The sequence below is a fragment of the Pungitius pungitius genome, chromosome 16 (genome assembly GCF_949316345.1).
Source record: "Pungitius pungitius chromosome 16, fPunPun2.1, whole genome shotgun sequence".
NCBI lineage: Eukaryota > Metazoa > Chordata > Actinopteri > Perciformes > Gasterosteidae > Pungitius > Pungitius pungitius.
In genome coordinates this window covers 4,000,294-4,025,807 of record NC_084915.1, presented here as the reverse complement: position 1 = coordinate 4,025,807, position 25,514 = coordinate 4,000,294, and the positions used below count along the sequence as shown (strand labels likewise).

General features: G+C 40.7%; 2 protein-coding genes across 2 annotated transcripts; both read left to right on the top strand.

Annotated features, from left to right (window-relative positions):
* Positions 1 to 316: 316 nt before the first annotated feature.
* igsf5a (immunoglobulin superfamily, member 5a) lies at positions 317 to 8,343 on the top strand. The gene is made up of 9 exons (XM_037466683.2): positions 317 to 368; positions 1,217 to 1,298; positions 2,049 to 2,363; positions 3,271 to 3,564; positions 5,901 to 6,020; positions 6,159 to 6,183; positions 6,288 to 6,400; positions 6,528 to 6,592; positions 7,551 to 8,343. Exons 2-9 carry the CDS (start codon positions 1,232 to 1,234, stop codon positions 7,656 to 7,658), a joined length of 1,107 nt encoding a protein of 368 aa, XP_037322580.1. The 5' UTR covers positions 317 to 368; positions 1,217 to 1,231; the 3' UTR covers positions 7,659 to 8,343.
* A 2,941-nt stretch (positions 8,344 to 11,284) lies between these two features.
* Positions 11,285 to 25,177, top strand: pcp4a (Purkinje cell protein 4a). The gene is made up of 3 exons (XM_037468560.2): positions 11,285 to 11,509; positions 20,965 to 21,016; positions 24,273 to 25,177. Exons 1-3 carry the CDS (start codon positions 11,501 to 11,503, stop codon positions 24,404 to 24,406), a joined length of 195 nt encoding a protein of 64 aa, XP_037324457.1. The 5' UTR covers positions 11,285 to 11,500; the 3' UTR covers positions 24,407 to 25,177.
* Positions 25,178 to 25,514: the final 337 nt, after the last annotated feature.

Genomic DNA, 25,514 nt, shown 5'->3' with positions numbered 1-25,514 from the left:
TATGACATGGAGGGAAAATATTTACATAAATTGTGCTATAATTAAAATATTTTCATAAAGGTGATAAACACAGAAATAAGCCGTCAGACTCACAACGAAGGCTTCATGAAATTCATGAAGAGCCGGCAAACAAACATTTCTTTTCTGCCTGCAAGTAACATTGTCAGCCTCACATCCAGCCACAAGGTTCATTAGTTACTGACAGCTAGACCGAAGGTGATAAGGGTACGAGTTTCAAAAGCCAGACCTGGACCTTGCCCCCTGTGAGAGTGTTTTACAGCCTCAGGTGCAGCCCGGCTCCACCCCCTTCTGTTTTCAGAAATGAAGCTGTGATCTATTCCACTCACAGCGGCGGGACCTCTCAGGCAGTAAGTTTCTTTAAAGTGAAGATGATGTTGATTTTGAGGAATATTTGCTCACAAAGGCACGGATTTTATCCACAGGGACCATTAGTGAAAGTCAACACGGGTATGTATGGAAAAGCTAGGAAAGCATACCAAAAGCATGTATCACATTCCATCTGATGGCAGAACAAAAGAAATAGAAGAGACAAAACTGGATAATATAGCAATAGATTTTGGGGAGTTTTTCCTGTGCCGGTGTGAGGGTTTCAGGATAGAAGATCTCGCATGAGCACATACTGTAAAGCCCTCTGAGGCAAACTTTTTATTTATTATTATTTATTTATTATTTTATAGGATATACAAAATAAAATTAATTGAATTGAATTTCATACAGACATAATTAAAATAAGTATCAAAACAGGTAATTTGAAATATTATCTACAAAAGGAAACCCTCCCACAAGCTAAAATCATGCCTAGCTGCTAATTGAGGAAGTCATCGACACTTTTCTCGATGCGCTGTCGTTTGTCAACATATCCAGGCTCGGTGTTTGTTCTTGTGCAAGATATTTCAGGTTTAAATTTCTTCTACGGAGTTGTTCAATTTCACTTAAAACTGTGAAATTCATTGTACGGTCTCCTACAATCACTTTCACAGATGTTTACCGCTAACATCAGATTTTCTTCCAGCACTCATTTGAGATAATTTAAACCCAAAGAATGTGCATATTAGTATGCTATTATTTGTAGAGAGTTCTTTTTCTGAAAGTTGTTAGACAACAAGAAAGGACTGATTTGCGATCTTGGGCTATACAAAATAAAATGAATTGAATTGAACATTCTCACAGCTGTGTCTCTCTTCCGTCTTTCCAGCGCACCAACACTAGAATGGTTGTTCCCCGGAAATGTCGGCCCAACCTCTTCCACGTCTGTCTATTACTGTGTGCAACTGGAGGTCAGCATTCTTTGTTTTGAATAGTTTGTATAAAGTCTGGGCAAACAACACTGTTGTCCAAATAGTTGTGTCTTATTTCCCACACAGTGTTTAAGACAACAGCCAGACCTGGACCGTGTCCCCTGTAAGAGTGTTTTAAATATGAATCAGTTTAAATTGCAACGGACTTGTGAGATAAATGTCCCTTTTCTGTCCTCAACATTTGCAACCTAGACTTTATAAGTTCCCTCAAGAACCAGCAAAAAAACCCCATGACCTTTGTAATGTTCACATACCTTAAGCAAACTCAAACCCGTCTCAAGCACAGTATTTACATAAAGTACCAGTCAAGTATTGAATTAAATGAGAGGGTGTGTCCAAACGTATGACTGGTACTGTACATATCAAATGTTGTATTATATTTATAATAACACATTTAAAATATCTTAAAGAAAGAATCCTTATAGAACAGATTTGAATTCAAGTATTTTGGTGAAGACGTCTTCAGATAAACATCTCAAAAGAGAGTAGTGTTGTTATGAATTAATTTACGAGTTTAAGGGAGTTGAAAAATGCAGCTTCATCACCATAATTTTTTTTTGAGCTGCACTGTTCAGTTGAAATCAGACACTATACATTTTTCAGTCATTTAAACCCAAATCCTGTCTTAGTAGTAGTTCCTTCATACAAAAGGAGGGGAAACTCACCTTCAGAACTCACCTTCTAAACTCATGTAACTCCGTCATGACATGTTGTCTCTTTCATTTTCAGCGGTTTTGGGAGAGTTCCAGCTGGAGCCGTTAAATTTAACAGTGCTTCAAGGCTGTGATGCAAGATTCAACGCCACTGTAAAAGGAACCTGGAATTTTATGACCTGGACTGTCGGAGGATTGTTGGTGCTCAATTTCAACATCAACGGTGACATGACCTCGTCCTCAGAGCAGTTCTCTGCCAGGTTCTGCTCCCGTGACACCAGCTGTGTGGAATTGACCATCCATAACGTCGCCCGCAGTGAGGATGCCAGCCTTGTCATGTGCAGTGTGTCCGGGTCTTATGGCTCCAAGACGGCCCAGCTTCACGTACAAGGTAGGATTGTCCCCATGTAGACGTTGTTCAGGGACTCTGTGGCCGTTCTTTGACTTCCGACCTCAATGTGGTCAGACTGCCTTCAACTAATCCTACTGTGAAACATCTGGTCTGGATGAATGGATATTGGGAATTAAAGCGACAGAGCTCCATCTCATGCAGATGATGGGTAGCTTAATGACAGAGTCTCCTCGCATGTAGCAAAACCTGCACGCAAAACAAATTCAGTAGGTAAAGATCTAGAGGAGTAATGTCTACATGAGCAGATAAGGAGTTCAATCTCCCTGGGTGTTTGCTTTAGTCACAGTTTATATGTGCTTTGATTCTACGTATTAGCATGTGTATCCCTCTGCACTACTTTTTATATGGCGGTTATAGTTAATAATGCTGACATTATTTAAACAATCCTGTTGTTTGCACTGTTAGCACTGTGAGCTGATACGGCCCATCTCAGTCATATTCATTTTGACACCATTTGAGGGATAATAGAATGGCAGAGTTTGGAATCCAACAAGTTTGATGAACAAAATTAAATCATAATAGCAAACAATGTTAATAGCAAACTAAGGAAAGATTTTCCACTAGACTGAGAAAGTTAAAACATGGTTTGCTAGCTATGTTTTAACTCACTGAGGAGTAACAATGTATCAGTGAGCTATGCTGCCGTACAGAACTGTTATGGCAATAAGAAACGAATATAATATCGACAGACTTACCCTTCAAACTGTCTGTCTAAGTATATATGAATTATTTTTTAATCTTTTTTTTAAGCCATTAACTATCCCTTACCATTGTTAACATGGAGCAGCGAAGCCAACCAACAATTGGGGACAATACCTGTTCTCATCACTCAACGACCACCGCTCCTAAAAGATCCCCCATCCCTGACCCTGCCTTTATTTCTCAGAGAGCGGTACGGTCAACATCAAGGGAGAAAACGTGACGGTGGTGCAGCAGGGCCAGCAGGTGGAGATACAGTGTGTCACATCTGCTTGGTTCCCAATCCCAACTGTCAGGTGGACACAAAATGGCCAAGCTGTGAGCAGCAGTCTGCAAAACACTACCAGCATGGCCGATGGGGATACATTCAACTCCTCGAGCATCCTGAAGTTCCAGGCAGACAGAAACACCACGGTGGAGTGTCAGGCCACTGTGTCGTCACTAACAAGCCCCCTATTCAGCTCTGTCTTCTTGGTGGTTGGTAAGAAGATCCTTCACAACTTTAAATACTCTGGGCACAAAGCCTCCTCTGAGCCTTTCTACCACTTCTAAATTAGAAAATTGATTTTGCTGCATAATTATGTGCCCAATGGAATGTGAAAATGCCAACCCTCCCGATTTTTCCGTGAGACTCCCGAATTTCAAAGCCCCTCCCAAAAATCTCCCGGACCGACCGTTCTCCCCGGACAACAATATTGCTAAACCATCCGTCACTGGGCGCGCCGTTTCAGACCGAACAATAATAAAGGTTACACCATGAAGTCAAGCGCGGCAATTAGAACGGAAAAAGATGAGACTAACGTGAGTAAAGGGGGGGGGGAGCATTTTGCATCTGCTACTCGTCTCTTAGCAAAGAGGTGTCATGGCTACAGGTGCCAGCCGGGCGATTTGAAATTAGAGTCTAACCTCCTGAGAAGAACCCTTAAGGAATTGAATTAGTGAAATAAATGAATTACATTTTTCTTTGCGTTTGTGTGTGTGACGATACCCCATCCCCTCTCCCAAAGTGAGATTCTCGTGAATTGGGAACTTGCAAACTGAAGGAATTCATATTTCCATAAAAATATATAAAATAAAATTCATTTTCTTCATTAACCTCTTTTATATCCAGATATTATTTCTCCAAGTGTACCAAGACAGAGGTAAAATAATCAAAAACGATTTTAGGAAGTTATATGTGTTCTTTGTTTTTTATGAGCACTCAAGTTCATGATGTACATTTATAATCCAGACAATTCACAGGCAGTGTAGAGGAAGCCAGAGGTGGGACAAAGTCATTGTTATGCAAGTCACAAGTAAGTCTCAAGTCGTTGCCCTCGAGTCCCAAGTCAAGTCGAGTCAAAGATGAGGCAAGTCCCAAGTCGAGTCAAAAGTCAAAGCCAACAAGTCTCAAGTCGAGTCCAAAGTCTTACCATTTTAGTTTCGAGTCATTTCAAGTCCTCTTATTACAGAAAATCCCTTATAACCACATGTTTTATTTGAAACTACTCTTTACTCATATAAATGTTGTGTTAATATTCATTGTCTATTGTACACTAAGGTATACGATAATATATTTCTGATTATGCAATATTAAGAATATTTTCACTGCTTCAAAAGCCCTTCCCTCAAGAAACCGAAGTCATATGCTTTAAAGCAAAGTGGGGACGGGGAACCCTGGGTGATGGCGCGCTGCCTCACAGACCTAGACTACGAAGGGAAGGGTAATGGTGGATCGACCGTGACTGTGTTACAGTACTTCAAAACGGACGTTGACATAATGTTGGCGAGGATTTCCATCGGAGTCTGAATCCGGGATCAAAAATCCAGATTTTTGTAAGCATGAACGAGCTGTCTCGTTGATACGGTAAAATGCTCGTGAGTTACGGTACATTCGATAAGGTGCTCAGCATTCGTTCAAAACGTATCTTTCTTTGTGCAACTTCAGATGTCAAACAAAGTTGGACGTTGTGGCAGCTCCGTCTGTAATCTTCGACCCGCATGTCTTGCAAATAGCAACTTGTTTTTTGTCGACTACCTCGTAATTTTTATAGCCAAACGAAACTATCTTCGGTATCATTTTTCCAACTGGCGCGTTGTTGCGCTTCATTGGTTGTCTTGCAATGTGCCTGTTTAGATGCTGTCAAATCAGAACCAGGTGGGACTGCAGTGATTGGATGTCGTACAGGCAGCGCGCGCTCTCTGCATACAGGTGGCGCACATTTTTTTGACAGATGCAGATAAACAGAGCGGCGCGGCAGTGTGAAAATGTTTTCCCCCAGTTTTCATGGGAAGTAGCAAGTCTTCTCGAGTCAAAAGGCTTGAGTCCAAGTGAAGTCACGAGTCATCGATGTTAAAGTCCAAGTCGAGTTGCAAGTCTTTGTACGTTTTGTCGAGTCGAGTCTGAAGTCATCAAATTCATGACTGAGTCCAAGTCACATGACTCGAGTCCACACCTCTGGAGGAAGCCCAGCAGGTGTGGTCTTAAGACACAATCCAGAGAGTTCTTTGCTTAAACCAGACAGGGTTAAAATGCGGTTCAAAAAGTGGTCTTGAGACTAGGGCCGATCTTGAGTACTTCAACACTGCATGTTATTGAATTCCCTGATGTATGATGTAGGATGATGGGATGTCAGAGAATCCACAAAGAGACCCCCCCCTATTCCCCTCCCCCGCTGCAACTGAAGTACAATCTCATGAAAGCAGGTTTTAACTGAATTGGGAAAAGAACCAATAACATTCACCACATGCTGTGTAGAAATGACATTAATAGCAACAACCCGGAGTGTAGTTTCAGTCCTTGAATCTCACCCTGAACGCTGGTTCTCTCTTCAACAGTTCCCAGCCCCCCTGACTGGACCGTGCTGATAGCCGTGGTCGTGTCCATCGGAGGTCTTGCTCTGCTGGTTTTGCTCATCCTCGGAATTATCTTTTGCTACAAGCGCAGCAAAGAAAAACGTAAGGCCTTTATTAAACGTATCGAATTCACACCATACGGTGTGTCCAAAATCATTAATACAAAACAAAAGCATGTGGTGCTCAGCAAATAGTTATATATGATACATGCACAACAACTAATTTAACGATCCTCCCCAGAATCCAATTACCAGGATGAAATGAGGTAAGCAGCCAAGGAATGGGATCAATGTCTTGTTAAAACCTCTTCATTCTACCTCACAGCCTGTGCTTCTACATGTTTCCATGTTACAACCTGTTTGTTTGCAGTAGAAGAGTGAGGATACACAGCCAGATGAGCGGTGGCAATGCAGCTGAACAGAGACAGGGTCGAGAGAACGCAGGATACGTGCCAGAGGGTACAACTAGTAATACACAAACACGTAAAAGATTCAAATGAAAAATAGTGATAAATTGGCACTCGCCATATGCTACAATGCTTTACCAAGCCGGTATCTACTTGTGACAAAGTAAAGTAACAATAGCGCCGATTGTCTTCTTCGTTCACAGGCCTTCCTCCCAGCACACTCAGTGACAGTGTTTTTTCCCAGGAAAACGGCTTCAAAGTGTCTGAGGTAGGGCTGTTCAGGTGTAGGCATAGAGAAGGGTATACAGGGACCCAGTTTGGTTTCCCCTCTGTTATAGACATTCCGCTTGGTGGGGAGGAAGCTGTGAGAACTGTTCTCTTACATTTTTGGATATTTTTGAAGGGGAAACCGGGAATGGTCTTCTGAATATCTTTACGCCTCAGACAGGAACCAAGCAGTCTCAATTGAAGCTGGTGCGCTTTTCCATACAGGGACAATGATGATGTCTCACAGGGTTATTTTCTCCATTCCGCTAACTTTCCTCCACTACCACCTTCTGCACCACTACATAATCATTTCCATGTTCCTTCACAAAAGCCTTTTCTAGAGTAGTAATCCTCACTCTTTCACCATAAAAACCAAATCTTACTGTCCACACACTGGGCTATCACTCAGATGGGGTTTTAGACTCGTTATCTCCATGATTTAATTGGGCTGTTAGTGATTTTATTTCAGGTAAATCTCAAAATTTGAATGTTCTTTTTGTGTTATATTGAAGTATTTCTTCACCAGTAACATATACGCTTATCTTTACATACCAGAACACTCACAGGGGTTTCCCTTTATTGCCACCGAAAATAAATATCCAGATAGACAAAGTAGTTACAGAAATATTACACTTTTTAAAGTCATTTTTAAAGTGATATCCATTAGACATCGCACAGTACTCATGAAAAATTCATTGCTTGATCATTTGGAATATTTCAGTCATTAATGAGGTACCTCTTTATCAAAAATGATTTATTTAGCTATTAGAATCCACAACGGCAGCCTGGTAATACCAAGGTGATTATCTTTCAATTGGAGCAATAAACTTTGATTTGCAAAGGCAAGGAGGGAAAGGCCGGTGAAATATGAGTCCATACTGTCTGTTTGTTTATATCTTTGGGAGACAAGTTAGATACGTTGTTTGTTAATGTCAATTGTCTGCTTCTTTTCAATGTAGGTGGCTGATGATGTGAACACTAACCAGGCGAGAAATGGCTACAGTGGCACCCACATCACAGTGGGTGAATCAGGCGTCAGGAAACACAGACACGTCACCATCGTGTGAGAAGAGGACTGAAACGTTTCTGGAACAGCTTAAAGCTTTGTAGGATATATTTTATATTCCTCCTCAATAACAGCATCATCGCAAGACCATGGACAGTTAAGGCTTTATTAGCACTACCGGTTCTAGTTGTTCTCGACTGACCGCCCAGAGGCCATATTTATGTTGAATTGCTATTATAGTTCAAGCCATTAAGTCACGTACTTGTATTGATGTGTTCAAGACAAATATTCAAAAGGGACCATTATAAAATGACTTTGTTCCACCACATCTGTAAGTGTCTTAAAGTGTAAGTCCTTCCTATGTTTCTCTGCTCGGTATCCTATTTAGATGGGATAATGTTGTAAGCAATTAAACCTTTAACATACAGTGTTTGAATGGTCCCTATGAAGAACATTTCCCATGAATGAATTGTTAGATCGTCCTAAAATTTCTTTTTCTCTTTTTGGTTAATATAATTAATTAAAGGTGCTCAATTTGGAATTCAAAGCCAAAAGAAAAACTCACAGGCACGAAAGGAATGCACTGACAGCCTGGATTTGTCAACAGGGCTTTGAGATATTATATATGGTCATAAATGAATTATCCCGAGAATAGATGACAAAAGGTCGACGCAGTTGGTTATAGAGGCTGGAAATGGTTGGAAGTCACTGATCCATCTATCATGAAAATGCTTACATATATCTTGGACCTGAGCATTCAGCATGGTTTTTGCTGTGTTTACCTTGATGACCTTTATTTGACCAGGACAGACATTACTGGGCTTGTTGGACAAGATGCACCGGCAGGGAGCAAACTCAGCCTAGTGATCTTTTGGATCAGATACAGAGGTGCAATGGCATCTCTTACCTCTACTGTGATACAATTAGGTGATAACATGATATTCACTGTTCAATGGCACAGTTCCAAATCATCAGGCAGCTAATTAGTTGGTTAGTGATTGGATTCAATATTATCTTTTCTTTCAAATAGCCACAGCAAGTCTAAATGGACATTTGGAGGCCCTGCCCCTTGGTTATAAGTTTAATTCTGCCACTACACAAGTTTTAACAGCTCCAACATTCCCTTGGTTCCTGGAAAGGTTATTGTATTGGAATGGTGTCATCACCAGATGTTCATTTGCTCAAGGCTCACCGAAGGACATGGACATATCTCTTCCAGGTGGTCCAACAATGCTTGGAATACAATTGAATTAATTTTCTGGCCACCTGGTTCAGATACAAAGATTCACTTTCTTTTAGCTCTGTCTCCCCAACAAATACCTAGAATAGAAAATCAAGCTGTAAAACTACTGCCTCCTGCATCTAGCAACAGCAAACTGAACCATGAAGTCCTTTTTTTTTGGCCATTTTCAATGACACGGAGCGACCAGGACTTGGATAAGTGGCAGAAAAAGGATGGACACAGGGACTTAAAACCATTCCGTGTACAGCTCTGCAGACATGCCCACTGTAAGCATAACATCTGCTACGTTTCTGTGTCTGGACAACAAATGACAGGAGTGATGCATATTAGAGTGCTGCTGTGTCAACCTAACATGTTGTTTCAACATCTTGAGGGGGAGTGAGCCTCTTCTAATACAGCCTGCATTAAGAGCCCTTTAAGTCAGATTACCTGCTGTGTTTGTTTTCCGATTTGAAATGGGGCAGGAACATGAAAGATATTTTTCGATTTGTATTATCTCTACTGAGCAACTTACAATACATGAAGGTATTTATTTCAATGTAAATTTAAGTAGCAGATTTTTAATGTTAATATTATTTAATATTTTCTGACTTTCAGGGCTCTCTCCCAAGCACTTTTATTGTGTTTTATTGCCTTTAGCTGGCATAACCCATTCTAGTCAGAACATAATGCAAAGTAGAATTACTGCAGACGGTTAAATTGTGAAATATTGTCCGGTAGTAATAATGATCTACCGGTATCACTTAAAAGCATCAGTTGCACCTTCAAAATCTGCTTCTTAGCCGATAACCATTTATTTCGACACGATTTCTGTTGTCCTTTCATGCATGTTTGAATTTTAACCAACATCTTAATTTTTAACATAATTTTATTCATAAATGATAAGGAGAGGATTTAATTTTGTAGTATTCCAGGAAAATAGGCAATGCATATCAAGGTTGGTTGATGATGGTTGCTATGGAGAAGTTTCTACTTCTTGAATCCTCAAGGATTCATCTCGCTAACAGAAATTGGAAGACTGAATTGAAAACAAACAGAGGGTGGACATAATATATAATTAAGATAGAGAGACTGAGGTCCACACAGATCAAAAACAAGAACAATCTGATACATACAATACATGTGTGATAAGACTTTATACAATTGTTTTTGTATCATGCTGTGAGGTTATGCTGATCTATAAAATTAGCAATGTGGATGGGACTGATTTAGACCTTACCTCTCACAGTGGGACACACCAATCAAAACTGTCAAGTTACCCTTTTGAAAATAAAGATACTTCCTTGAAGAAACGATACCTAAAATAGCCGGTCTAGCAGCAGTTATTATCTAAAAATGCCTCAGCAACATTTTAAGACCTAGTGAAGCTGGGTGAAGGATAGACAGGAAAAGAGAGAGAGGGAGAGAGAGAGAGGGTAGAGGGGAAGGGGATGGTGGGGGGGGGAGTCTTGGGAAGCATATGGATAAGCGTGCAACTTGGCTTACAAAGCTGCAGCCCAGCTGAATGCTCACTTTGTCGGATTGTCAACATGGAGACAGGAGGGTTAGAGTTTAGAAAGAGTTGGCAGATTTAAACCCTGCAAAAGCCGACACGTTCATCAACGGCTACCACGGCTGTGTCGGAGTATCTCTGGAACTCTCTCTAGAAAGCAAATGGAGCCTATTTGTGCAACTGTGATAATGACTCAAAGACACCTGCCTGTGAGCTGTAACACAATGCGGCCTTCAGAGACACTGAGGTCTTGCCTCAAAATGAATGTAATGATAGTAAGTACTTGTGTAGCACTTTTCAAGTCTCCCAACCATTCAAAGCACAATTGTCAGGTCACCACACATCTATACTCCAATGACAGGAGCTACCATTCACCTTACCATCAATAACTAACATCAGTACACAGCTATAGGACCGAATGTTGTGGCATCAAACTACCAGTCATTTGATTGAAGGACGACCTAGAGTCATATTCCCTATGAATGCCGGGGTAATGAATAAATATGGAGACTCAGACACCTTGTGTATACGTTCATCAATGTCATAAAAGTAAATCCCCTCATTGTGTCACAATCTTTTGTACGCGGTGGTCTCATTGTGATTAAAGGTATGTAACATCCAGTGGGGTCCGAGTGGGGATCATTTCATTCATGGAGATGTAGTCAGTCTGTGGGGGGGGGGGGGGGTGCATGCAGATGTCCAGGACAAACAATACACCCCTTGACTTATTTGATACTTTTGAGATTTTATGAAAAAAACATATAGCCACAGGCTGCAAACGATTTCTTTATTTAATGGGTTCAACACATGACTTTGCAATTTCACACCCAGTGGTCAGTTTGAATGTGCCGCCCCTCGACCCCTCAACCCCACGACCCCTCGACCTACCCCCTTTTCCAATAGGGAACTGAAAAGGAGCCAAATTCAGTGGCAGATTGATGCAAATGCGAAGGGCTGGTTCAACGTGGAGAGAGAGGGATGGAGGCGAGGAGACCCAGACGCCCATTGGTCTTCATGGAGACGCACTGCCGGCGCTATAAAAGCAGGCGGCGCGTCGGAGCGGTTCGGAGAGGACTTCAGCCTTCTTTCAGTCAACTGGACGGTGCGCATCGCAGGTCCCCGGAAAACCACACAGAAACCTAGGCACACACGCACAGAGCGCGCAGCCATGAGTGAGGTAGGTGCTTCTTCGTACATCCTAAATCCGGTGTTCAAAGCACGTTTTATTGAACTGCAGAAAATAATTGGATGAAAACGGACCAACAGAAGTGGTGGAAATGTAATCCCAGTGATGGGCGGTGGATGCATTCGTCTCCAAAACGTCGCGCTTTGTCCAACAACTCGAACTTTTCCTTTCGTCGATGTTGGATGTGTCTGCATGCGTTAATTACATTTCTACATGTAATGCATGTTTCTATTTAGGAAAACATTAATTGCTATTGTTTTCAACGTTCTCTTGGAACGCAAAATCAAGGTGACAACTAATGAATCACTCAATCCCCACTGCAATGGACAGATAAGATCAACTATAAATTAAGCACACTGCCTTTTTAAATGTTTTTGTTAATGTTAAAATATTATTCATTTTAAGCAGTGCAGCTGGTCTTATAGATAATTGATAACTCTGAAACTTCAAAAGACAATGTCTGGGTGCCTGACCCGATGCAGTGCATCGAGTGTAATGCGCTGGGAGCCACAAGGTTGGTTCGAATCCCGGCTGCTCCATGTGCCATGTCGAAGTGTCCTTGAGCAAGACACCTAACCCCTAATTGCTCACCAGGCAAAAATGTAAAGCATGGGTTATAATGCAATGTAAGTTGCTTTGGATAAAAGCGTCAGCTAAATGAATATAATGTAATATACTATCGGATATACATATTCCTCCTTGTTAGTTAACATGTTTCAACGGTGACATTTTAAACTACAGGCTCAGTCCAGCATGAGCACATGCGTGATGAAGCATGGGCAGTATTGACCCACACCTCATGCATCATTTCATTGGTGGCCGAGCCCTTGCAACTTGTATGTGGACTTGTAGTGGAGATTAAAAAGGCCTCCAGTGGCAGTCTTCTCTTAAAGATAGTTCACCGGCAACGAGCATCTCCAATAGTCACCGAAATATTCCAGGATGCCGTTAAAAGCACAAAATGTGGTAAAAACACTTCTTTAAATCTGGATCTGGCTGTATATTGGATGGTGCCAAGCCTCGGTGTCTCAGCTGCCGCATGCCGTCCTCTGTTGGAGCGTCCTCATTCCTCAGTAATGTGAAATAAAGTTGTTTGTGTGTGCATGTGTAGTGTACACTGTTATGAACATCAGCTGCCACTTGAAACCTTTTAACTCAGACTTGCAATGTTTTTTTGGACACTGTGACACACCAACACACACACATATGGGACACAGTAATGACGTTGACTTCCGCCTATCCTCTGTTTTACGCTGGGCAGAGTGACATCTTATAAATAAGACATTACACATAGAAACACTAAAACTCAGTTGCATCTCATGTCAGTGATGCGCCTAAAAAGAGCCAAGGCCCGAGACAAGAGTACGATGCTCTGAATGAATAATTAAAATATGAATCAATGGCGGGATCCGTGGACCTCCACGCTCCACTGCTCTGCCTCTGCTCGGCTCAGCAACACACAAAGCAGCAGAGGGGAAGTATTATTCTATAGAATAATAAAGATTTCCAGATTGGAGCATTTGTCTTGACAATTGCCTCTCCCCACCTGCCTTTCCTGTGGAGCTACTGTGGTGAGTTGTTTTTTTGAGGGCACTTTGATAATATGATTAAAGGAAAGCACCGGCTGTGTTCAAAACACCCCAAAGCTGTGTGTCACTTTAACTATTGCAGCAATACACTAAAAACATCCTGCTTCACAACCAGGTAAATAGAAAAAAAACCCATCAATTTATTTGGAAAATGAAAATTGTCTTTTGTCTCGGATAATGCAGCCGTCTATGCTTGGTATTGAGCGGCTGATTTATTTTCAGCTGTTCATAGTCATGTAAACATTGTGGCATTTTTTTTAGACATTGTGCTCTTTTATTTTTATGCAACAAAGCAAGCATCTTATCAACCCATCTAATGTGAGTGTTTTCACGCTGTTGTACTATTCAGCTTGCATAATCCTCTGGAGACTTACTCCCCCCTTTGCTTGAGCCTTAGGTTGCTTAATAGAACTTTAATTAGATGGCACCGGGAGGAGAGGCTCAAGCCAGATGCCGAGCGGATGCCAAGATATGTCACCTCCACTTTTCAGTGGCTCAGCAAATGATAATGATCTCTTCTTGCAGGTTAGCTACACTTCCAAAATCTGTCTTGATCACCTGGTTCAGAAACGTCGACATTCAGCGGAAGGCATAGTATATATTTTTAGAGGACTAGGTTGGAAATGATCTGTATGAATCTCCTTAAAAAGTCATTATCGAGGATGCCTGCTAATATTGCCACAGGGGACCCTGTTCTTCAATCAATGCATCAACATTTAAGTGGGCTGTGTTCACCCACCACGCACTGTAGTTACAATGAGAGCGGTGGCTATGGTTACCACTTGGCAAAGACATTTGTTTCATCAAACAAAGAATTCGAAATCAAATTAATGGGAGTGCAAGAGTCAAGTTGCTCATCATGGTAAAAAAGGAAAGCATGCTAAGAAAAGTAGTCAAGGATAGATTTCCTTCCTCTGAAGGGTTAGCGATTGGGCCCGAAGCAATGATCAGATTATAGAGAAAAGGTTGCTCTTGAAGAAACATTCAAATAAAATTCAAAGCTTGTTTATTCGAATGTGATTCTTTTCTCACTTACTGACCCGATATGTAAAAACTTCAAATCTTTTAATTCTCTTGGATTTTTTGCGTAGCCTGTAGACTTAACCCTAATCCAGCTTCGAACAATGAACAGAGATCATACATCAAAATAATCTGTAATCCATCCTAAGAGCTTCCGGCTTGTGGAGAGAAACAACACAAATCGTTGAGTGAGGAGGGGGTTGTGAACAGTCAACACAAGAGGAAAACCACAGCAGATTGCACCTCAATTGCCAAAATCAGTGCCATAGTAACGTCTCCACTTTTGGTTTATAAATAGCAGGCTATTTAAATGTCACATATCATCTCTCGGAGGAATTTAAAAGTAAGTCTTATAAATCTGTTAATATCCCAGAATGCCTCATCCTACATTTGGATGACACCTGATTTAAAATGCAATAATAGAGTTGAAAGAATACATGCATGTATATACTACATTATTCATATGTCTCTTGTAGATTATTAACTTTTTTATTGCACTTCCACATGTGCTAAATGAGGATTAAACAATAGATTTGTAGAGATGTATTAAGTTAAATGTACGAGTGGACACAGGCTTGTCTCCTCATGTTGTGGCTGACTGTAAACTGACACAAACAAAGTCACACTGAAGGGAGCCAGCTATTTAAAGCAGTGATCAAACAGACGCATCACATGATGCAGTGTACCTGAAAACCTCGGCCTTATTCATTCGTTGTTGTTTTTTTGCTGTACATAGATTTTTTTGTCACTCGATCGGTTTGCATCTCCTTCCAGTCACTTATCATTTGTCTATGTGTGAAGTGTTGTTTTGGACCAGGATGGAATAAGAGTGGGGTAAAATCCCTCTCAACATCTGCAAATCGATTTACTTTGTGCAGCAGAGCAGTAAACATTTTACTCATTTGCCCTTTTAATTACACCCTCCACAGTGTTTTCGATTGCCTTCTGACTGATAGTGAGAATGAATCTTGCAGTTTGATGTATGCCGCTGCGTGGGCCATACTCTGCCTAATGCTTGCTAATGGTCTATGGGAAAACCATGCTGCTATGCCATTAGTTTCACTTGAATAACTCAAGCTGGAAGGCAGACTGTACCTCCCTTATAGTGTAATGATGTCGTTGAATATATTTAGGGGATTAAAATAAGTTTCTCTGCAGTGTAGCAGATCTGTTGAGATTTAAAATGCCAAACTACATGACAACAACAAATCTCACTAAGACTTGCAATGTATCATGCAAATTACTCTTGGATTTCTTCCTCCACACATACATTATTAAAGTGAATGGAACTTTCTTTGTGACACTCAAAGCCTTCAGTAACAAGTCCCCTTGGAAACAGTGCCCCTGTTTAGGGAACAAATCAAATGAGAAGTGCAATGCAATCAAACTTTTTACAACCCGTCGCAACATTTAAACGTCACTATTTATGAGGTAATAATAAACTCTATGTCATATGAGCATCCTCTGATTGATTAGCCACCCTCTGGCTTTAGGGAAGGATGGCAATGCTAACTTCATCACACACGTGAGCTTCATTTTAATTGCCCCCCCCCCCCCCCCCCCACCACATAGTTGTTCCTTTCTTCCCATTTATTTCTTCCTCTGAAAAGCTGTCTTCAAGATTAATACCACCAATTTAAAGGAAGTCTGGGGTGTAACTCACTCACCTTAATAAGTGAAGGTGTCAGTGTCAGATGAAGACAAATAACTAAGTCAGGCTTTCATATTCCAAATGTTTTGTCGAAAACAACAGTTTTAATGCACAAGAAGATCATCTGCTCTCATTATTTTTTTATTTTTTTTTACTAGGACCACGGTTGTAAATGTGGACAGACATTTAAAAACATTACAGCAACCTTCACTTGACATAATTTCCTGAAGGGCTGGCGCTGAATCTGAATTGACTTTCTGTATTGTTGAGATTAACGTTGCACATGAACGGATAATCTGCTTTGTTGTTGAAAGTTAATGAGTTTAGGGGCTGAAGAGGCTTCTGGATTCATACAGGAGAAGAAGTCTTAGATCTTAAGCTGTTTTGCCTCAGTTTGTGCACAGTTTTTGACGGCTGTCAACTACACACAGTAAGATTGTTAGAATGTGATGAATTGAAATTATTATTTAATAGTATTCCGTTTTCCGTATTCCGACGTTTTTCCCCCTGAAACAACTGTGCATTTAAAGAGGTCAAACATTGCAATGCACTGTTTTACATTGTTGGAATTTACTTTCATGTCTCTTAATCCATCAGCTAAATTCATTTATAGTTTTCACAGAGAGAAGCTTGACTTTTGATCAAATGGGACATTTAAATATGGAGTAAGACCTGTTAGTAACAGCGTTATGTGTTTAAAAGCTTATCAGACGCTAAAAAATGTTTTTAATGCATATTTTATTGTTTTAAAATCTCTCCCATTAGGATACAAATACTAGCTATAGGGACTAAACATGATTGTACCAAGCTGAAAAATGTTTATTTTGAATTACAAGCACATGTTGATACTCTTTACCCATTACAAGTAGACAAGTATGCATTTCTGATGTCACCAAAACATGTTCAGTCAATCATCCCTCAGCCGTGACACTCTTCCATGTCTTCCAGTTTGCTGGGGGGGAAGCTGCTCAGGAGTTACAGCTGGGATGAGCTGCCTGTGACCTAGTTTTGTTGTCTTCACGTTAAATTGTTAATAGATCCTGAGTGCAGCATGGAGTCTCCCTGGGGAGCTCGTGCTGCCATGAGAACCAAAAATAGCTTCCCACACACTGGGAAGGTAATTTATTTATTTCACCGATTCCCTCCATGTTCGCGCTAAACCTTTGTTCCAGCGTTGGGCTTCATAAACTTCATCTAATGTGAGCATCACAAAAGGAAACGTTGACCGAAGCAACAGCAGTTCAACTCATCTGGACTCTGTCAGCTCTACGTCGATCATTTGTACAGATGTACTGTGCAGCGGTAGCACAGTAGAAATCAGAAAAATAGAAATGTAAATGTATTGATAATTAAATATATATATATTAATTGTATATTTAACAATTAAATATATATTTAATTGTAGTAGCCTGCCATCTATTTCAGTTTTTTTCAATTGAAAACATCACCAAACATCACTAAAGATACAGTCAGCTCAAGTGGGAACAAAATCACAAGTGTTTATCAAGCTTTGCACATTGTTAGTCAACCATATCAGACAGAGCCATATGTGGCACACGCTCTGTGCAAGGGACATCGTCGTTAGCAATGTAATTATCGTCATTGCCATCCATTTGTCAAGCTCCTTCTGTCTCGGGCATATGGGGCCGAGAGCAGGCAAACGTGGCGGCTGGTCCTCAGGGACGACACGGCGTCGAGCTGAGCACAAGCACCGCACACCAGCTGGCGAGGCTCCATTTAGCTCGCCACATTACTGGCAAACCGATCCCTCGTCCAGCTTCCTAATGAGGAGCCGTGATGTTTGGCAGGCCCGAAAGAATTTCTGTAGATGTTTGTGTGCTGGTACAGCGGTCTAGTCTAGTGTTTATTAAGCATTATAGTAAGATCGCTATTTTCTTTATGCAGATACAAAACTGTAGCCTGGATATGTCCAGTGAGCTCAACACCGAGTCAAAGATGATTTAATACCTTATTTGTGTCATGGTACCCTGACGGGGCGAACCCAGGTGCTGGAACCCAGAGAAAAGACAGGTAAGTCGTGGGAGAGTGTACAGGTTTATTGTGTCGGTGCGGCAGACAGGGACTTGGCTTGGACGAGGTCCGGGCTCGAGGATGGGTGATACCGCTTGGCTGGAGGTCCCCCCTGGCGTGCTCCTGAAGCAGTTTCCTGAGGCACGAGAACAATGGTTAGTTTAAATAGAAAAGGCAAGGCAGGACAAGACAAAGCTTGGCTGGGGCCTGGCGAGTCGACGTTGAATGGCAACGAACTGACAACGGCACAGGGTTTTGCAGCTCCTTAAGAGGAGGTGAGGTGACGAGGGTGATTGACTGCAGCTGGTGGGAAGAGTGGAGCAGAGCTGGCGGGGGAGGAGTCCGACAGGGGCAACATGACAATTTGTTTGTTTTCTTTCGTTTTTTTGGTCAAATGACAGCATTTTGAAAACTTTCTAAAATATCTTTGCATATACCAACTAAAGTCTGACACTGCAGTTTTCACTGCTGTTTTATTCTTTTGACCACACCTCAAGAACCAATATACTTCCTGTCTTTGTTTTGTTTCCCGCCCTTTTCCCCCCACACCTGAATTCAGTTAACCATCACCCCACCTATACTTAGCCCCAATAAGTCACTCTAATGATGTTAGCCAGCATTGTTCCTAGGGTTTTTTTGTGTTCCTTTTTTTGTTTTCGAGGCTTTTCCAGCATGCCGAGTGTGCTTGTGCTGCCTTAGAGTTTTTTTTGTAAAGTAGAGTTTTTTTCTTGCTAGTAAATACCCTAAACCTGTAAAGAAGTAGTTTTCTGTTTTATGCTTCTGCTGAGTCTCAGTCCTGATGCCTCACAGTATAAAAACTTACATCAAAGCCTCACCCACAACAGTGTTTTCACTTTATATGGATGAAGGCGCTGAAATGACGTGTGATGCAAATACAATCGCCACTGCACGTATTTTGCTAAAAAACACAGATTGATTTAATAATTTAATTCAAATGTCAAAGTTAAGGGGCATCTAGTATTCATACGCTTGTGGTGCATGGTGGTTATTTTGCTCTGAGAGAAATGATATGGACATCACTCGATTTAGCTTCTTCTGGGGCAGGGATTCAGTGTCTAGTTTTTGTTGTTAGCTTCTAGCTTTGATGAAAATATTTTACATAAGCACCGCTTTGGGAACATTTTCGGGACTAATTTGCAGTTCCTGCCATGAAGGAAATGCCTCAAACATGGTGCAGCGTGTTTTTAGACAGTTACTCCCGTTTTACGGCTCATAGACTGTGTTTTTGTTTGCTAGAGAACGTCATTGTGATATCCCACAGTGTATGCGCTTTAAATCACTCCCAAACGAGGAGCAAATTTCCACCAGCTCTTTTTCAATATTAACCAGAGAATTTTTGAATGCTTCTGGCCAATAAAAATGATGCCACCTCAGCTGCTAGAAGTGAATAAGTAATGGCAATCAAGCATTGCCAAAGTTGTGCATGGGACGAGATGCGCCACGACAAACATCCCACTCAAAATCCACCTCATTCTTCCAAAAATTCTCAAACAGATTTCTCAAAATGCCCCCTTCTGTTAGAAACTCCACCTGAGAGGAGCGATTGAGCAGAAAAAGGGGAAATGGTGAGGCGGAAAACGTTCTGATGTGCATATCAAGTGATATCCCAGTGCACATTAGGACTGGAGCTGTTATGTAAGCAGCTCCGACTGTATCCAGGCAGAAAGAGAAAGAAGGAGGAATTGAGGAGAGACTGAGAGTGAGAGAGAGAGAGAGAGAGAGAGAAAGTGGGGTTTAGATGGTAATAATGATGATGATGATAATGATGATGATTTAAGTAAAGATTGGCACTGAAAAAAACAGAACAAAATTATTATATTATAGAATTAAATTCCTCAGTGTTTGTTTGAGGATGTCAATGTTATTGATGCTTTTATGTGATAACTTTATAGATAGACTAAATATATCCTTCTTAGGATTACTTCATCTACAACACCAGACAGAAATAGCACGCACATCATTGTGGTGTGATCAAGGAAATGTTTTAGCCACCTCATGAAGTTGCAAATAAGTTATAGTTGAAACCGGTCCTAGAATGAGAAAATAGGTCTAATTCGGAAGCTAAATGAGCATATCTGTTGGTGTCTACCGCTATGAGAATGTGCTCATAGTCTGAGAATACTTTGGGAAATGGACTGTAGCAAACATCAAGTTGCATCAATCAGCAAGAAGCTGCAGCTGGCAATTGATATCAGATAATACGGCATTCGTCTTTATTTCTTGATATTGCGGCGCAACTGTCAATCCCTCAAATGCGACTGTGGCTCCGCTGCCGGACGCCTGGTGGGTGGAGGTGTGATGTATGGTGCGTGGCACCACTCCTGCCCCTGCTGAATACGAGAGCACAATCAAGCGGATGAAAGTCAGCTTGGCGCTGGGAATCCTGGCGGTGTTCACTCTCCGTGCGTAAACCAAAAAACAGATGGCCACGGGGCTCAACTATTCCTCCTCCAGTGGCTCTTGTGATGACACACAAGGGAAAACATAGGTGAATGATGTCAGGTTTCTCCTACCATTTAGTTTTGCTTTGTTCCCACTTGAGTTGCAAGCATAGAAACTGCTTTGGTAATTGAAGTTCCCTGTATTAATAATTCAAGTAGAGCACGGCTAGATGGTCTCTGAGCTAGTGAAATACAATGATCTTATCTGCTCTTGTATTTATATTAAAATGATAGCCAAAAGAACAGATATTCAGTTAATAATTGCAAAATGTAAAGAACTGAATTGTGAAACTGAAGCAAACCTTCTCACACACACTGTCATGTCTCTGCATTTGGAAGCTGAGTACATGTTGTACTGCTGCAGAGCAGCGGCCTGTCTGGGTGGAGAGCGTTCTGGAGCTGTTAGAGGAGGCAGGGTGAACGTGACCTTACAGCAGAAACATGGATTATAGACACACAAATCTCCTCCTGGCTCCCCTGATAAAAAGCAGAGGCAGACCTGCAACGTGTTCCCCAGGACTCAGTGCAAGGAGGTCTTCCTGGGATGTTCTCTCAGTGGGAAAGATACAATATGTCTTGGCATTTAGATGTTTGATGTACTGCATTTTGTGGAAATATATAGAAATGAACAATTGCGTGAAAAAGAAATTCATATGCCGCTATTGACATGGGGGTTTTTCTTTTGTTTTGCAGAGACAAGCATCTGCATCAATGACTGGAAACAGCAAACCATCTGCTGGCCAAGGTATTTTATATTGATCATGCTTTTTATCAAGTATGCAGAAATACAGAATATTACTAATGTTTTGTTTTCTTTATGGGTTACAAATAGTAAAAGAGCCAAGCTTTGGCTAGTTTTACCACAATTCTACCACAAAAGTATGATATTTGGTTACCACGCAATGAAAAAAAAACAAATTAAGGAACAAACTGTATAAGGACAACAATAAACAAATGTAAACATGACAGATTGTCGTCTGACTTTGTTGGACTTGACCTTAATTTTCCTACTAGAGGAGTTATACAGAATAAACGCGATATTACACAAGCATAATCAATCACATTGAAATATTTGTAGAATTACATAGTATGCATTAGTTGATATGACTACAATATTCAGGGGTGCGAAAATCCTTGAATACATTTTTTTCAAATAATTTGATGCAATCCATGAGACACAATGAATGTTAAAACCTCTTTACGTTCTACTGCAGCCGTGGACTGACAATTGAAGACTACTGCATTCAATTGTCAAGACTCTCTTGAAAAAGAGATGCATCTCGAAAGGCTTATTTTGTGAATAATACGTTGGTACAGTTAGTTCAAATTATCTCAAATTCTTTCTAAGTTATCTCAATATACAAATTGGTTTGTTCTTTTCTAAGTAAGAAACAAAATAACAAAGTTGTAATGGTGATCGAAAGGGCTACTCAACCATAGTGGCAATTCAAGGAGACCTACTTTGCAAATTGGGCCATGGTATTGTTGGCATCATAATATAATTCCAACCCCTGAGTCATCAACGGTAAAACTGGCCTCTGGGTACTTGGGATACCTTTGAAAGTCATGCATGGTGTTAAGAGCACAGCTGTCTTCCTGGCAAAGTTCCGGTTTTCAAAAACATGTGAATCATCCAGACATTTCCTCAAAGGCTTGCAGAATTACCAGATGTTACCGTAGCTTAAAAAAACCCTGGTGTTATGATGAATATACATTTCAGTCATTACATATAACGGGTTGTTCACCGTTACTTAGTCTCCTAGTTTCAACCGTGCAAGAGGATCTGATATCTTTTAAGTGCTTGCTGCAGACAGCACATCCACAAAATTAGGTTTCATGGTAGCATATGATAAAATATATGTAGGAATTATTGAAGGTCCTTCATTCCTTGAAGTGAACCTCCTCCTAACACAATGGATGTAGCAGGTTCACTGCAGCATATCCACTGCTAAATGGCTCCAAAGCCCCATTTGGCAGCTAAAGCAGCCCTATGTACATGTGCTGCCTCTCTCCTCTCTCTGGGGCTGCTGATAACACATTCAGGACCCTGGGTTGGAATGGATTTCTGTCCCAACTTCTGGGATGATGAAGTGTATTGCAGCTCAGGCTCAGTCCACAAGGAGACATCTCAACAGTGTTCAGGGGTGATTTTAGACAGTTTAATTGAATTTGATAGAGGCGCAAATTGCATTTGTTGCAACACTCCCCCCCCCCCCCTTTATTTTGCTTCTTTATGTGGGAAGGTTACTAAAGCAATTGAATGCAATAAATGAACAGTGTTTCAAAGCTTCTTATGTGTATCTTCCAACAGTTCTATTTATATTTATTCAAAGCATTTTACATGGGAGACTTAAATTATAAAAATGTGGGGAATAGAAAGGAGGGATTGATAATCCTTTGTTAGTAGAGATGTTGAACACACAATATAATATTGAATCTTTTTTATTCATTCGGTGAGAAAAAGAATGTGAAACACCAAAACATTTTTCTAGTAACTTTTATCTTTTAACCGGTTTCATAGGTTTTCAGATGCAAAGATGCTTTTTTACTTAATGTCAACTGAAAAGCTGGTATTACTGGTTGGGATTGACTGAAAGGGCATCATGTCTCTATGAAAATCGATAACTTTTTAACCCTTTACCTGTCAGCACAATTGCTCAGTTTAAGAGAATGAATCAGTCCCTTTTCTAGTATTAGTATTGGAGTTGATCCCGTGGTTCAGTATTCATGGCTCAGTTTAGTTTCTCACTGTTCTCTAGACCTCATCAATCAAACTCCCACAGGAACCAATTTGACCATGACCTTTCATAAACTTCTTATGGAAATGCTTCCATCGTTCATAGTGGCAATATGACTCAATCCTGTATCAGCACGACAGATTATTAAAACTGTGACATTCCCTCTGGGGTGTCAAGCTCGTCCGAGCTGTGGAGCAGGAGTAATGTGTGCTGTGTGTGAGACAAGGAGACTCTGTGCAATCATAAAATATTCATTTGTTCACACATGTCATCCAAGGTCCTAAAAGTCAACAAAAGGTTCCATCCAAACGTAAGCCATTTTAAAAACTCTGAAAACTCTGTTTGCGCTACAGCGTTTACGTAGGGTGGTCACAGTCCCGCACGGAGAACTGCACGACAACTACCCACTGGGTCACATGGGAGAAACCCGACCCGTTTCACTTGTGTCTGCACTCACTTGGCTTCAGTCTTTAATCCTCACTGTACACTTATTATAGGATGTTTTTCTTTTGCTCTTTATCATGTACTCTTTTGTGATGCTGCATTTATTTGACCTTTCATTTGAACAAGTTTAGCTGTCTTCACACAGAATGGTGTTATCCTTTATGGATATCTACAAGCTTGACAACATATCTCTTGCTATTTATAAATAGATGATTGTCTCCTGTCATGAAAGACAATGTGTTCCTTTCAGTCTGAAGAGAGCAAGTAGCCCTCTTTGTTTACGTTTGGTCTGTGCTGTCCATTTATTTAATGATTTTTACATTTTATTTGAATAAGGTCACCCTAACTACTAAACCACAGAAAACCACAGCTCCATGCTGCGCTTTAGTGGAGGCAGGGATGTGCATTTGCCAAACCGAGCTGTTAGTCTTCATCCACGTAGTCTTTTGTCTTGTCAAAGCAAAAAAACAGATAGATGGAACTTGATTGACGACAAAAACTGAGTGACGACAAAAAATATTAGACCATCACCCAATAGGCAATCTGGGAGACAAGAGATTGTTGCTAAGCTTGCTGTTATCATAAATTACATAATACAAGTTTGAGCTTAATTGGAAAGTCTAGATTGCCGATGTGAGATTGATCGCAAAAAATTGTCTCTGCATTTTGCCGCTGTGAGTGGCAACCCAATCCAATTTAAGTGGGGACTGGTTTCAGTCCACCTCCCCAGCAATAGCTAATGCAAGGTTGGACGCACAAGGATACTGACAAACAACAATCATTGTTCTGAATATCCTCACGCCACTCTCTCCTGTAAAGATGAGAAGACCAAGAACAACCTCCCCCAGGACTTCGACATCGATATGGACAACCCGGAGACGGAGAAGGCCGCCGTGGCCATCCAGTCGCAGTTCAGGAGATTCCAGAAAAAGAAGCAGGATGTGAAGTCCTAGAGTGAAGCTTCGTCCACAGCAACGTCACTCAATGTGGTTGTGCTCTTGCATGTCAATCAAATTGCACCATCATGAACTGAAAAGGAAGGGTGAGGGAATGGTTCCTAAAGGTGGAGAGTTAGGTGTTGGGATGGTTTGGGGCTAAAAAGTAACTATGTGATAGTTTATATGTGATTACAAACTTATAATGACATGATATGGACAAATTATACATCTAATTCTGTCTATTCTGTGTGTTTAACTCTTTCCTATGATTTAAGTGTTTCTGTTTACTTCAATGAAACAGCAAAGCTGCATTAATGTTTATATACCCATTTTAGCAACAAAGTAAATTGGTATTCTCATGAATTAGTCTTAGCAGCGTCTTAATCAATGGATCTTTCAACTCTGCTGTTAAGATTTCCCTACAGCTAGCTCAAATTGTTCTATACAGTGGCCCGTGCTTTCCCTGTATGACTGATGCTTTTAAAATCCAATGAATGTCTTATTTGTATTGAAATATCGGAGGTCATTTTTTCATCACTGCTTTTCATCTGATGACATGAAACTCTCTGAGCTGTGTATCTTTATAGATGTTGAGCTTGTGAATTTTGTTGCTTTTGTTCTTGTTCCAAAGTTATTTAAACCACTTCATTGTTCAGTTGCCTCACACATGTGAAACTGTGCAAGCACACACACAAACACACACACACACAAACACACACACAAACTTATGCATGCAACCCAGAAGAAATACACACTCACAAATAAAGACATAACATGGGAGTGCAAGTTCTTTTGCATCTTTATTGAAAACTACAAGGTCTTTTTGAGTGCAAGTTGTTGTGGATGTGACTTGTTGTGGGGGGGCGGTGGAGAACGGTCTAGACCTGCTCTATATGAAAAGCAAAAAAGTCAAAGATATTATATTTATATAAATTATATTTATATCACCATTTATACATCATACAAGCATAAACCAGTAATCATTTTGGATTATTTAATTTAACTAAACCTGAGCTTGCAATTAACTTAATCCGTCACAAAGTGTTTCACAGACTTGAAATACATGAACAAAAATAAGAACTGTTTAGCGGTGTTGGAAATGTATTACAGAATGTATTCATCC

Excerpts from the sequence above, each read along its gene's own strand:
- pcp4a (XM_037468560.2), top strand. Across the intron at positions 21,017-24,272 it reads CAAACCATCTGCTGGCCAAG|ATGAGAAGACCAAGAACAAC; the intron begins GTATTTTATATT and ends TCTCCTGTAAAG.
- igsf5a (XM_037466683.2), top strand. The coding sequence starts at position 1,232 with ATGGTTGTTCCCCGGAAATGTCGGCCCAACCTCTTCCACGTCTGTCTA. Across the intron at positions 2,364-3,270 it reads GGCCCAGCTTCACGTACAAG|AGAGCGGTACGGTCAACATC; the intron begins GTAGGATTGTCC and ends TTTATTTCTCAG. Across the intron at positions 6,401-6,527 it reads AACTAGTAATACACAAACAC|GCCTTCCTCCCAGCACACTC; the intron begins GTAAAAGATTCA and ends CTTCGTTCACAG.